The sequence below is a fragment of the Dipodomys spectabilis genome, unplaced genomic scaffold (genome assembly GCF_019054845.1).
Source record: "Dipodomys spectabilis isolate Male_0828 unplaced genomic scaffold, ASM1905484v1 ptg000184l, whole genome shotgun sequence".
NCBI classification, from domain to species: Eukaryota; Metazoa; Chordata; class Mammalia; order Rodentia; family Heteromyidae; genus Dipodomys; species Dipodomys spectabilis.
In genome coordinates, this window is record NW_024870861.1 from 931,870 (window position 1) to 944,264 (window position 12,395).

At 66.6% G+C, this 12,395-nt stretch overlaps 1 protein-coding gene across 1 annotated transcript in view; it reads right to left on the bottom strand.

The window, feature by feature from the left end:
• Window positions 1-905: 905 nt before the first annotated feature.
• Window positions 906-12,395, bottom strand: part of Col18a1 (collagen type XVIII alpha 1 chain) — a 62,688-nt gene continuing 51,198 nt past the window's right edge. The window contains exons 22-41 of the mRNA XM_042695309.1: window positions 11,637-11,672; window positions 11,165-11,191; window positions 10,891-10,953; window positions 10,633-10,707; window positions 10,399-10,425; window positions 10,125-10,178; window positions 9,720-9,794; window positions 8,323-8,391; window positions 7,772-7,814; window positions 7,333-7,395; window positions 6,773-6,816; window positions 6,379-6,513; window positions 5,889-6,033; window positions 5,702-5,775; window positions 5,299-5,427; window positions 4,710-4,742; window positions 3,855-4,118; window positions 3,069-3,266; window positions 2,605-2,720; window positions 906-1,935 (exon numbers count right to left, since the gene is read on the bottom strand). Coding sequence (XP_042551243.1) covers window positions 1,722-1,935; window positions 2,605-2,720; window positions 3,069-3,266; window positions 3,855-4,118; window positions 4,710-4,742; window positions 5,299-5,427; window positions 5,702-5,775; window positions 5,889-6,033; window positions 6,379-6,513; window positions 6,773-6,816; window positions 7,333-7,395; window positions 7,772-7,814; window positions 8,323-8,391; window positions 9,720-9,794; window positions 10,125-10,178; window positions 10,399-10,425; window positions 10,633-10,707; window positions 10,891-10,953; window positions 11,165-11,191; window positions 11,637-11,672 — 1,884 coding nt within the window. The 3' untranslated portion in view covers window positions 906-1,721. The remainder of the gene's footprint in view (window positions 1,936-2,604; window positions 2,721-3,068; window positions 3,267-3,854; window positions 4,119-4,709; window positions 4,743-5,298; window positions 5,428-5,701; window positions 5,776-5,888; window positions 6,034-6,378; window positions 6,514-6,772; window positions 6,817-7,332; window positions 7,396-7,771; window positions 7,815-8,322; window positions 8,392-9,719; window positions 9,795-10,124; window positions 10,179-10,398; window positions 10,426-10,632; window positions 10,708-10,890; window positions 10,954-11,164; window positions 11,192-11,636; window positions 11,673-12,395) is intronic.

Here is a 12,395-nt window from a genome sequence, read left to right on the forward strand (position 1 = left end):
TGTAACTTGAGTGATGTCTCCGTAAATGGTGAGCACCACGAAGCCCAGCCGAGGGCCATGGTCAGTGAGCCAGGACCAGGGTCATGAACCAAGAACCCAGGACTCAGTGCCCTCGGGGGGCCCCCGCCCAGTCCATGCCCTGCCCTGGAGTAGCACCCCCGCTGGCTGGCCCAAGGACAAGCCAGCATGAGACAGGAAGTAGACTTTCCAGTCAGGTGGAGGACTCGGGAGCCAGCTGGGCCTCCGCTCCCCAAGATCGACGGGAAGGACCTTAGATGGGAGAGGCTGCACACGGGTGAGTCAGACAGCCCTGTGTGGAGCCACATGAGCCACACAGAGGTCCTGCAGCTCTGCTGGACCTGGCAGCCAAGGGACTGTGTCCTGCCTGACCCACCCCATAGCTGTCCAGTGCGGCCGCGGCGCAGCAGGGCTGCCCGGCCCCTCCCCACCTCAGTCTGGGCTGAGGACTGATGCCTCCTGCTCCTGCACTGTGCCTGCCACCAGGGCAGGGACGCGGTGCTCCCCGGGAGCAAGCTGACCGGCCTTGTGTGGCAGCGCCAGCCCCAGGGCCCGCGCCAGCCAGGACAGCACAGCTGGGGGTGAGCCATCGGGGTGGCTCTGAGGTTGGCCTGGGAGCCTGAGGGCACCGGGGCACCTGGAGCCGTCAGGAGGCTCCTGCAGCAGTCACACCGGGCACGCACTTCTGCACCTGTGTGTGCGTGTTCACACCCATGTGCACATGTTCACACCCGTGCACACTCCACACTTGTGTCTGTGCTTTTGCATCTGTGCTTCCACACCCGCATGCACACTTTATACCCGTGCCTGGCACGTGTGTGCGCCTCACAGCCTGCCAGTGAGAAGTGCAGAGACAGCCACCACCAGGGCGGTTTACAAACCAGGTGTCTGTGTAAACGGTCCATTTTTATTGGAAGTGGCTTCACATCACAGTTGTAGGACCAGCAATGCTGGTTTCACCGCCGTGCCTAGACTGCGGGCAGCCTGGGTGGCCCCGCACACGGTCCTCCAGACCTCTGTGAAGATGCCAAGTCTGGACTTCACTGCAGAAAGGAGCCCTGGGCTTGGGCTCAGGGACGGAAGGCTGCCGCGGCCTGACCTGTGCCCTGCTCCAGCTCGGCTTGGGGCAGGCCCTGGTCTGACCTGACCTTGTGGGTCCCTGGGAAGACAGTCTCAAGAGCCTGAAGGTGGGTTTCACAGGTCACACCGGCTCTGGGCCGGCCCCGGCTGGGCTGGCTGGACGGGGTGGGTATGGAGGGGGCACGGCCCAGGCCCCTGGGTGAGAAAGGCCTGTGCTGCTACGTGGCCAGAGAAGCCCCACTGCCTCTGACCGGCCTGTCCACCCTCAGCACCGACCTGAGTTTGTATATAGAAAGGCACCAGGCAGAGCAGTCTGCCCCTTCCTTGCCCCGAGGACCCGGGCAGCCCGCCGGCTCGGCAGAGTCCTGAGTTGGCCTCTTGCTGACTTCAGCTGAGGTCTAGAGTGGAGGGCCACCGTGCCACAGGGGGAGGACAGGAAGTCTTGGCATCAGACTCTCTGTTTTTTTAAACTTTCTAAAAAATATATTCTTTGGCTTTTTTTTTATTTCTTGAGGATTACATGAAATGGGAACTATATAGGAGAGGACCCGGTCATGTCCTCGGGGCTGCCCTGTCCTGCCCTTTTGACCACTGCCCTTCCAGCGTCTCGGCCGGGAGAGGCCCTACTTGGAGGCAGAGGTCATGAAGCTGTTCTCGATGCAGAGGACGACGTAGGGGTTGTGGCAGCCGGCGGCCTTCTGCTCCAGCAGCCTGCCTGCCAGCAGAGGGGAGGCCTGGCCCGTGGCCGAGGCGGTCTCTGTGCGCCACGTCTCACAGTAGCTCTCGGTCAGCCTGCGCCCATTGGGGTCCGAGCCGTGCCACACGCTCTTCTGAGGCCTGCAAAGTGCACGGGCTGTCAGCTACCTCCAGACCTGCACCCCTGGGGCAGTGAGAGGGCCCTGGGGTTTGGAGAACTTCGCTTTGCAGTGGGAAGAGAGCGGCCTGGGCCAGACCGCCTCCGAGGTGGCCTTTCCCGGTGGGGTGGACACCCCGCCTGACACCACACCCTCCTGACGGCATCCTGGGGATGCTAAGAGCAAGCGCCACCTGCCAGGGTCCACATGGCTCACAGGCCGGGAAGGCCCTGCACGCCGGCCAGAGCCCAGCCGCTGCCTGGACTCCCCGCCCCCGTCCCACGCCGCCCCGCGAGGACACTGGAACGCGGGTACCATCACAGCTGGCGGCTGGAGCGGCGCCCATGAGGCCGGCGTGACGGCGGCGCGGCCACCGGCCTGCAGCGAGGCCGCTGCTCTGAGCTGACCTTTACTGTTTCCATGGTAGGAAACGGGCATCAAGGGGCGCGGACCCAGCCCACATGTATTCAAGCGTGCCGAGAGCCACCTTGCTCTTAGAAATACCATTACAGGGGTATCAGCACCACCACGCCCTGCGGGTTTGTAACTCCAGGATCAGTCGAGGCCGAGGGGAGGGTGAGCAGTTGGGTAACGCGCAGCCTCCCGTGCGGGGCTCCCCCGGAGCTGGGGCATGGCATGCTGGAGGACCTACCAGGAGGGGTGTCTCAGAACGTCCCTGCCATCGAAAGAGAAGATGCGGGCCCCAGGCTGCAGCTGGCCCTGGGAGCCCGAGAACAGGGCCTCCCAGCTGGGGGCCAGCACTTCGTCCTGCCGAGAAGGGGGTTCTTTAGGCCAGAGGCACCCGTGCCAGGGAGGCCCCACAATCTGGGGTCACTTCCCCTCCCGGGAGCTCCGAAGGTCCATCTATAGCCCCAGGCCGTGGGAACCCCAGCCCCTGGCACGAAGCAGCAGGGCATAAGACCCAGCGAGGCACACAGCAGAGGGACCGAGGTGTCTCAGGACCTGGTCCTGGGTGCGTTCCGTGTGTGGCGCCATCCCACGAGGCGGTCGGGCAGGGGTGGGACAGGCCTCGGGGCCGGGAAGGGGCTGTGAATGCTGGAGTCTCCCGAGCCCCTGGGCGCAGCCCCCTTGGGCCCCACCGGACCACGCGCCCACCTTGAGGTTGACAATGGGCACTGCCCCGCGGTCAGCGCGACGCACGATGCTGTACAAGTCCTGCAGCCGGGAGGACAGGAAGGCACGGAAGGTGCCGGGCAGCCCCGCGGCCCGCGCTTGCTGGAAGCACTGGAGGTCGGCCCCTCGGATGCCACGCATGCCGCCCGGCAGGGGGCTGTTGAGCGCGATCAGGTGGAGCTGGGAGAGAGACCCATGTCACGTCACGAAAGGTCCCGCAGTCCAGCCTGTGGTGAGGTCCCTGAGTCTCGTTAACCGGGGAGACTGTGTCTGGGGCTGATGTGGGGTGCCTGGCGGCGTGTGGGCGGCAGGGACAGCCCTGCCCTCGCCCTGGCCCAGTGGAGCCTCTCCCACCCCGGCCTGGTGCGTGGCAGCCACCCGGGAGCCTCCAGTGCCCTGTCCAGTGAGCGTGGGCAGGGCCTGCTGGGTCCAGCGCTGTTCCGCCTAGGTGACGGCCGGCGGAATGGGCCGGGCAGGCCCCCACCGCACTTATGCCGGGCTCTGTAGTCACTGAGGTCCAGACCTCGGGGTTGAGGCTAGTGTAGATAGAGAATTCCATGAAACCCCGCCTCCAAAGTAACCAGCAAAAGCTGGAGTTGTGGCTCAAGTGGCAAAGCACCATCAGAGCAACCAAGCTGAGTGCATGAGGCCCTGAGTTCAAGTCTCAGTACTACAAAAAAAAAGCCCACTAGTAGCCCTGCCCAGGCCTCCTCCCTGGACACCTCCCCACCCAGCCCCGAGGACAGGCGCCGCCGGCGTGGCACTCACCACCGGCTGGAAGTCCTGGTGGGTGTGGGCAGGTGAGCTGGTGGGGTGGGCTGGCCGGAGGTGCATGTAGGAGCTGTGGTGGCTGTGGTGGTGGTGGTGTGGGACGCCAGGGTACGCCTGGGGGTCTGGCAGGCGCGGAGGGACCGCCAGGACGCCGTCTGCCCGCCAGGGCCGCTCTGTGGCGTGCGTGTGCTCCCTCCGGGCGTACGGGCCACCCTCATGTAGCTGCACCACAGGAGGCTGCACGGCCGCCACCTCGTTACCCTGTGCGGGGGCCAGAGCCACGGGGTGGGTCCCAGGGGTCCACAGGGCCACGGGGTGGGTCCCAGGGGTCCACAGGGCCACGGGGTGGGCCCCAGGGGTCCACAGGGCCACGGGGTGGGTCCCAGGGGTCCACAGGGCCACGGGGTGGGTCCCAGGGGTCCACAGGGCCACGGGGTGGGCCCCAGGGGGGTGTCACAGGGCCACGAAGGTCCACAGGATCACAGAGTGCCTTGTCTAGCTGTGCCTCCTCCCTCTGTACTGGCATCCAGCTCTGTCCACCTATCTGTCTGATCGTCACCCACCCACCTTTACATTCAGTCACCTGCCCACCTATCCATCTACCACATGACACGTGTCCACCCATCCATCCACACCCATCTGTCCACACCACCCACACCAGCACTCCAAGACGGGCACGATGTGGTTTGACAAGGAGTGGCGGATACCTGGAGCAGAGGAAGAGGCAGGCCTCGTGGACAGCGCTGCCCGCGCCCTCCCCACAGGGACCCTCTGGGATTCCAAGCACCGAACACGCCCAGAAACGATCACTCTCAGACACTAGCGATGGCGCAAAGGAAAAACACCACTTACCGACGCTGGCGGGAGTGACGTCTGGGCCCCCAGCTGGAAGGCAAGAGCGGGGTTCGCTGCGGAAGGCTCGGATGGAGCGCCCAGGGGCCATGGCACCTCCCCCCACTCCCCATTCTCAGAAGTGAAGGCCTTGGCGGCAGGGCCTGGCCACACCCCGGTGACCCCACACCTAGCACACGCGGACACCGTCAGGTCTGCTGAGGGGAGAGCCGGGCCGGGGTGGGAAGAACGGGCTACAGGGGCTCCTCGGGCCCGGGAGACTGTGGTGCATTCACACGAGCTGTCTCCCGTCCCCACGTGGGCCACAGAAACTGTGGCCCCAGGCCTAGCGCCGGGCCCTGCAGCCTGTGCAACACATCTGCTCACCTCTAGGCAAAGACAGCCAGAAAACAAGTCTGTTCATTTCAAGAAGAAATTTTAAAGCCAACATGCGTAAGGAGCAGCTGGTGAATGCCAGCTCCTGCTGTAGGCCACGGGCCAGTGGTGGCGGGGTGGGTATGGGATCTCCACCCCTGCACAGCAGCGCCCCTGTCCGGAGATGGACCCCTGCGGGTGCCCAACACCGTCTGCTCTGGAGGTGAGAACGCACCAGGACCTTCCGGAACCCGTTTCGGACCCGGACGTAGAGCTCTTCCCTCTCCGCCACGAAGATGAGCCAGCCCTCGGGCACCTCGCGCACTCTGTCCAGCATGGTCCGGTACGTGGCCCAGATCCTCACCTGCTGGAGTCCCAAGCCCGAGTGGGTCCCGCTGCCCCCACCCCGGGCCTGGGGCTGGCCGCAAGAGCAGGGGGAGGGCAGACAGGACCCGTGCGTCCTGGCTGGGCATGGCTTTGGGCTGGGAGAGCTAGCCGTGAGGCCCCGGGTGCCCGCTGGCTGCCCAGGGCCGCAGATGACGTGTGCACCCTGGCACCTCCAGTGCCAGGCTGTGGGAGCTTCCCGACAGACCACCCACCTCCCCGTGCCCACCCCAGACGTCCCACCGGCGTCTTACCCCTGAGGAGGCCCCCATGGCTCCAGGGGGCCCCGGGGGACCGGGTGGGCCTGGGGGACCGGGCACACTGACAGCTGCAGGAGAGAAGCCGGGTGAGCCTGGACCACAGCTGTGGCAAGGCCTGACCGGGGAGGTGGCCGTGTGGTGCCCTCCACAGGCCCTGCCCCGGGCCACTCCCCAGACTCACTCTGTCTGTGAGGGCCGGGGAATGAGGGGGGCCCCGGAGGGCCTGGGGGCCCAGGGGGGCCCTGGCGCCCCTCGTAGCCAATGCCGGGAGGTCCCTGGGGTCCGGGCGGGCCGGGCTGGCCCCGGATGCTCTCTCCTTTTGGACCCTATGACAAGAAGACACGTTCTTAGCCCAGGCCGGGCTGCATCCGCGTGGGCGCCCCGTGTGGAGGGGTCTCTGAGCCTCAGGTGCCGGGACCCTGGCCACAGCCAAGAGCTGCCCAGGTGCTGCCCAGCACCCCACGGAGAGCGGTACCCGTGCTCCGGGGGCCAGAGCTGTGTATGGAGCGGGCGGGCAGTGCCAGGGCAGACACGCGTGAAGGTCTGTGTTCACGTGACCACCCGGTGGCCGCACACCTCCCCACCTTGTCCCCCCAGGGCCGCATCGGCCCTGAGCTCCACGCAGGCCGGAGCTGTGTGGACACTGGAAGCTGGCGGGGGTCTGAGCTCACCGGAATGCCGGGGTAGCCGGGGGGGCCGGGGGGCCCGGGGGGGCCGGGCACGCTGGAGCCGAAGAAGCCCCCGCTGGGCCCAGGTTCGCCCCGCTCGCCCTTCTGTCCGGCGTCCCCGCGGTCGCCCTTCTCCCCCTGCGGGAAGTGAGTGTCCGTGGAGAAGGGGCGGCGCTGTGCGGCCTCCCGACCCCAGTGCCCACCCTTCAGGGCCCTGTCCGCTTCCTCCCCAGCCCAGTGGGCCCCTCCCCAGGAACACGCCTGCTCGGGGAGGAACACAGAGAAGATGGCACACGCCATCCTCCGACGCATGCCAGCACAGGCCACACAGGGAGCGTCCTGGCGCCGGCTGCCCCTCAGACGGCCCCTCTCCCACCTGACCAGCGGCCCTGCTCACCTTCATTTCAGCTTCCAAGTGAAGGAAGTCCAAGGGAAACTGGCCTGCGGAGGGTGGTGGAGACTGGGAAAGGGGCCGGTGCCTCCCACCAAGGCCCCTCTTGTTTATGCCACACGCGCCTGCACACCCTCGACACGCACGTCAGTAATTGGTCCTCACCCGTCAGTACTTACGTTCTAACAACAGAGCCTTCTCAGTGCTCTTTTGTGGGCTGGGAATACAACTCAGGCAGGGCACCTGCCTAGTACAAATACTCTGACATTCCAAATGCCACCCAAACCTCCTTCCAAAAGGAAGGGGCCTGTGGACCCTGATGGTACCCACTTGGGTCCAGCCTCCAGCTCTTCAACAGGGAGGGAGGCAGGAGCTACCTGGAGCCCCATCCCCTCAGCCCTCCAGTCCCCAGATCCAGGTCCTGTCGGGACCGCGGGGGCGGGAAGAGGCTTTCCCCCTCCAGTGGAGGGCAAGGTGGGGCCCGGCCCTGCCAGGGACCTGGACCTGGCTTCCTGTCCATCAGCCCGGCTGCTTCCACAGCCAGGAGGCACGGAGGGCTCGCTCACCTGGGGGTCCCGGGGGACCCACTTCTCCTTTGTCACCCTTCGGCCCAGATGGCCCCTGTGCCCCTAGAGGAAGAGAGGCCATCAGGGGAAGTCGGGCAGGGCCTCCATTCCCCGGCACTCCTGAGCCTTGTGGGGGCCGGCCATGGGTGAATGGGGTCAGAGCCACAGCTGGAGAGGGAGGGACGCCCGGCAGAGGCGTTTGTGCCCCGCTCCAGACGTGAGGCGGGCCCGGTCTAGGTGGACACCTGGCTCTGCTGCGGCCTCGGCCACCTGAGCCTCCGCAGGGTCCCTCTTGGAGGCCGAGCTGGGAGGAGGGCGTGGCACTGACAGGCCTGGCCAGGGGGCTGAGGGGCAGGTGCCCGGGGCAGCCCACTCAGTAAGGCCTGCACTGCCACCCGCCCCTGTGGGACCGCTGCCTGTGCTGAGCCCCGGGGCTCACCTTGCAGTCCTTTGGGCCCAGGGCGGCCAGCCTCCATGAATGCCTGCAACAAACAGTCCAGAGGTGACTACTGATGGACAGGGCGGGGACAGGCTGTGGAAACTGAGGCAGCCGCTCTCCCAGGGTGCGGAATCCCGGCAAGTCCCGGCCCCTCCCAGAGGCACACGGACACGCTCCCCTCAGGACTGTCGGAGCGGGAGTGAGCACAGGGGTTTGGAGCCAGGAGCTGGGCCGCTCCTCTGGCCACTCCCCTGGCTGAGCTGGTGGAATGGGGGCCCCCTTCCCCCAGACCTGGGGTCCCACACTCGGGACCAGCTTAGGGCTGCCCTGAGACAGACACACCCTGCCCTCCCCGCCCCTGCTTTCCCCAGGGAGCCCGCGTTACCCACTGCCAGATGTGGCCACCAGACAGGCCCAAGTCCCGAGATGTGCAGGGACAGACTCGGAGGCCGGGGGAGGGGTGGGCGCGTGGGGAGGGAGGCCGGGGGAGGGGTGGCCTTGGAGCTTGGGGAGGCTGGCAGGGCTGCGCAGAGCGGTGTGAGATGACTTACGTTGCTGTCGTAGACCGGCACCCCAGGAGGGCCTGGGGGCCCCGGAGGGCCCGGCGGCCCAGGCATTCCCTGTGGAGAGGCAGATGTCACCCAGGGAGTGGCCGGGCCAGCGACACAGCCAGTGAGCAGTGAGGGCAGACAGGACCAGTTTAACCAGCGGAAGCAGCGAGCTGGCTCTGGCCCGGGGTCCGGAGGCAGAGCCCCGACACCGCCGGGGTCCGGAGGCAGAGCCCCGACACCACTTCCGGAAGAGCTGGGTCAGTGGCCCTGTCAGCGTGTCTGTGCACTGCGGGCCGGACCTTCCTGCCTCCCCGGCAAAGCTCCGGGGAGGAAGCGCAGGAGCGTCCTGGGTGAGCATGTGGGGAGCCGGATCTGTTTGTTTCTTGCTTGAGGAAGGAACGTGATAGGACAGCAACACAGCACCGTGCTGGCCGTGTGGGGAGTGTGGCCAGGGGTCTCCCCTCCTGGCTGCCTGCCTCGGGACAGCTCCTGGGCCAGGGAGGAGGGGCGGGCATCCCAACCCAGGGAGGGGGACGCAGCTTCCCGGAGGCCACACCGGAGGGGCCGCGCCTGCCTGCATCCACCGGTAAAGAGGCTCCCTCCTCGTGAGGAAAGCAGCCTTGCCACCGACTTTGAAAAGTCAAACCAAGGGCAAAACCAGAGGCCGGTGCTTCTCTTTGACAAGGGTGACCTATGACCAGCTGCAGCCTCGGTCCCCTAGCGTGCTGCACTCCTGGCAGCTGGTTCTGGAGTTTTGCTGATGCTGCCAAATTTTCATCCACAAAAAGGAATGAAGCCCAAGGAAGAACCAACAGCCTCACGGTCCAAGGTTCTGAAACACGGCAGGTACACCCGCCCGGGCAGAGCAGGTCGAGGGCTGGGAGGGAAGTGGTCTGGAGGAGGCAGTGGCCAGGAGCTTGGGCGAGTCTTGGCAGCTGCTTTGTGAGGGCAGCAATGGGAGAGGGCTAGGCCTCCACCCCAGAGCCAGGGCTAGGCCTCCACCCCAGACCCGGGGCTAGGCCTCCACCCCAGAGCCAGAGCTAGGCCTCCACCCCAGACCCGGGGCTAGGCCTCCACCCCAGAGCCAGGGCTAGGCCTCCACCCCAGAGCCAGAGCTAGGCCTCCACCCCAGACCCGGGGCTAGGCCTCCACCCCAGAGCCAGAGCTAGGCCTCCACCCCAGACCCGGGGCTAGGCCTCCACCCCAGACACAGCGGCTGCCTGCCTCAGTGTGGCGTTGGGAGACGCAAGGGAAGGCTTTGCGCAGTCACCACGGCAGGGCCCCAGACCAGGCGGCTTCTCTGTTCCTGGTAGGCTGGGTGGTGGTGTATGCACGCGTATAACTGCATGTACCCCGTGTGCCGCAGCCCGTCGTCACCTTATCTGGCTGGCACTTACCCTCATGCCGAGTCCCTGGCTGGTGTCTCCGGGCTCTCCCTTCTCGCCCTTCAATCCATTCACCCCAGGCCGACCCTGGAGCACAGCAAAGCGGGAAGAACTGCCGGGCTCCGGTGGACATGGGTTCCCACACCCACCCATCCTAACTCCTGCGGGCCGGAGCCCCCATTCCTCCCCTACCAGGCTCCGGGGAGCGTCGCCGCCCCAGGCCCCAACCTGGACACGGCCGGGGGACCCCCACCACACCCAGAGGAGAGCTGTGCTCCGGTCAGGATGTGTGAAGGCAAGTGACCACGGCCCCCAGGCCCGTTCCCCCGTGGCTGGGCCTGTCCAACCGCTCGGGCCAGCCCGCTGCCCGCAGGGCACCTAGGCCCTCACCGGCCCTCACTGGCCCCAGGTCCTCACCGGCCTTCCAGGAATGCCGATCTCGCCCTTGTGTCCGGGCCGCCCGTAGGGACCCTGTGGAGAGGAGCGAGCTGAGGCTGCAGGGGGGGGCTGATTCCCCCCCCCAGGCCAGGACCCCGGCCCCCACCCACGAGGGGCTCTCCCTGCGGCCTCTCCCGGCCTCCCCGGGCTTCCCAGCCGCAGGTGAGCTCTCAAGGCTGGGCCACGCGAGCTGACAGCTTCCTGCCCAACCACCATGCCCACGTGCTCTCCAAAGGGCCAGGGGGCTACTCACCGGGGGTCCTCGGAAGCCTGGCTCTCCCTGAATGAAAGACCAGAGGTACTGTCACCCGCGGTCCCCCTGTGGTGCACCAGGGCACAGGCCCGGGGCCGCCGGTGGGGCCCTGGGGCGCTGGGCCTGCAACGCCTGGCTCTGACATCTGAGCCCCTCTTCCGGGAAGCCAACCATGTAGTGCTGTCACCAGAAACCCCGACGCCCCAAGCCCACCCAGAAGGAGACGCGCCTCACCTTGGCTCCTTTCTGGGCAGGGCCCAGGGCTCTGCCATCCGCGCCGTAGAAGCCACCCGGCTCCCCCTTCTCCCCCTGGAAGGGCAGGGCAGGGGGTCAGGCCAGGCTCCCACATGGCTGCAGCTGAAGGCAGCACGGCTCCCCCTCCCCAGGGCCTCAGACAGACAGACAGACAGCCCTGAAGCAGGAACAGAGGCAAGGCTTTGGCCTCAGACAGACAGACAGCCCCGCTCGGTGGACACCATAGCAGCTTCTCACCTTGGGGCCCGGGAGGCCCTGCTCGCCTTTGGAGCCCAGGTCACCCTTGGGTCCAGTGGGTCCCTGGAGTGGAGACCAAGCAGGAGTGAGGATGTCTGGCCCGTGCCCTGTCCCGGGGCTGCTCCTGGCGGTGTGCCAGCCCCTCACCTCAGGGACGGTGCCCGACCCCACCCCAACCTCAGCCCTAACAAGGACCTCTGGCTCCCAGGGGGGTCCAAGTGTACAAGGAGACCCCGACGCACAGCTGGTGCAGGGCAAGCTTGCGGTCACTCACCCTCAAGCCTGCGTGCCCAGTTCTGCCCTGCGGAGGGAGGGGGAGCATTAGTGCAGGGAACACCAGGCTCGGGGGACACTGGATACATTGAACCAGCCACCACTGGCCACAGCAACTGCGCAGGCCCACAGCCATCGCCCAGGCCACGGCCACCACCCAGGCCCACGGCCATCGCCCAGGTCACGGCCACCACGTAGGCCACGGCCACCGCCCAGGCCACGGCCACCGCCCAGGCCACGGCCACTGCCCAGGCCACGGCTAACACCCAGGCTCACAGCCACAGCACAGGCCACGGCCATCACCCAGGCCCACGGCCACAGCACAGGCCACGGCCATCACCCAGGCCCACGGCCACCACGTAGGCCACGGCCACTGCCCAGGCCACGGCCACCGCCCAGGCCACGGCCACCGCCCAGGCCACGGCCACTGCCCAGGCCCACGGCTGATCTTCTCAGACACAGGCCTCACGTACCTCAGGTCCTGCCACACCTGCCACTACTGGCTGCCCCTAAGCCAACAGAAAACAAAAATCAGAAGAGAAGCAAGGAAAGAAGAACTCCCTTCAAAGTTAAATCAGCTCCTGCTGTGTGGCTGGTATACGACCAGCAGAGCACTCCAAAGTGGGGAGGAAAACTATTACTACGGCCCTATTTTTGCCATGAGGCTGCCCCCTGGGTCCCTCACCTCTGGGGTCCTCTGCCCCTGGGGCTCTGCCCGTGGGGCCCAGCCTGAGCAGTAGCCCCTCCCTGAGCAGCACTAGGACCTGGGCCAGTGCCACTCTCGAGTCCCGGAGGCAGAAGATGACGTTCAGCACTGCAGACCAACTTCTCAGGCCCTGCCGGACCTGAGGGGAGCCCTGCCCCGGGGCCTTTCTCTGACAGCGCCCTCCAACCCGTGGCCACCCGCTAGTGGTGCCCGGTGCTCCTCTGGGCCTTGACCCCTGCCAGCAGCTCCATTCTCCTGGGCCTCCCCCGCATCCCTCTTGCCTGTGTGAAAGTCAGCCCGTGCCTAGGAACCTGGCAGCCAGGCCTGGGACCATTCTTACACTTCTTCCCAAACTCATGCTCCCTGTCCTGAATCCCAGACAGAGCAGAGAGGCTGATGTGCTCAAGACCCATAGTGGACAGCAGGGGCTGGGATTCGAGCCCCATCCCCACTCTGGCCTGCACAGGCCGCCCTTCCCAGAGCCCAGGGCAGCAGGGATCTAACCATGGGACGGCCACACACACCA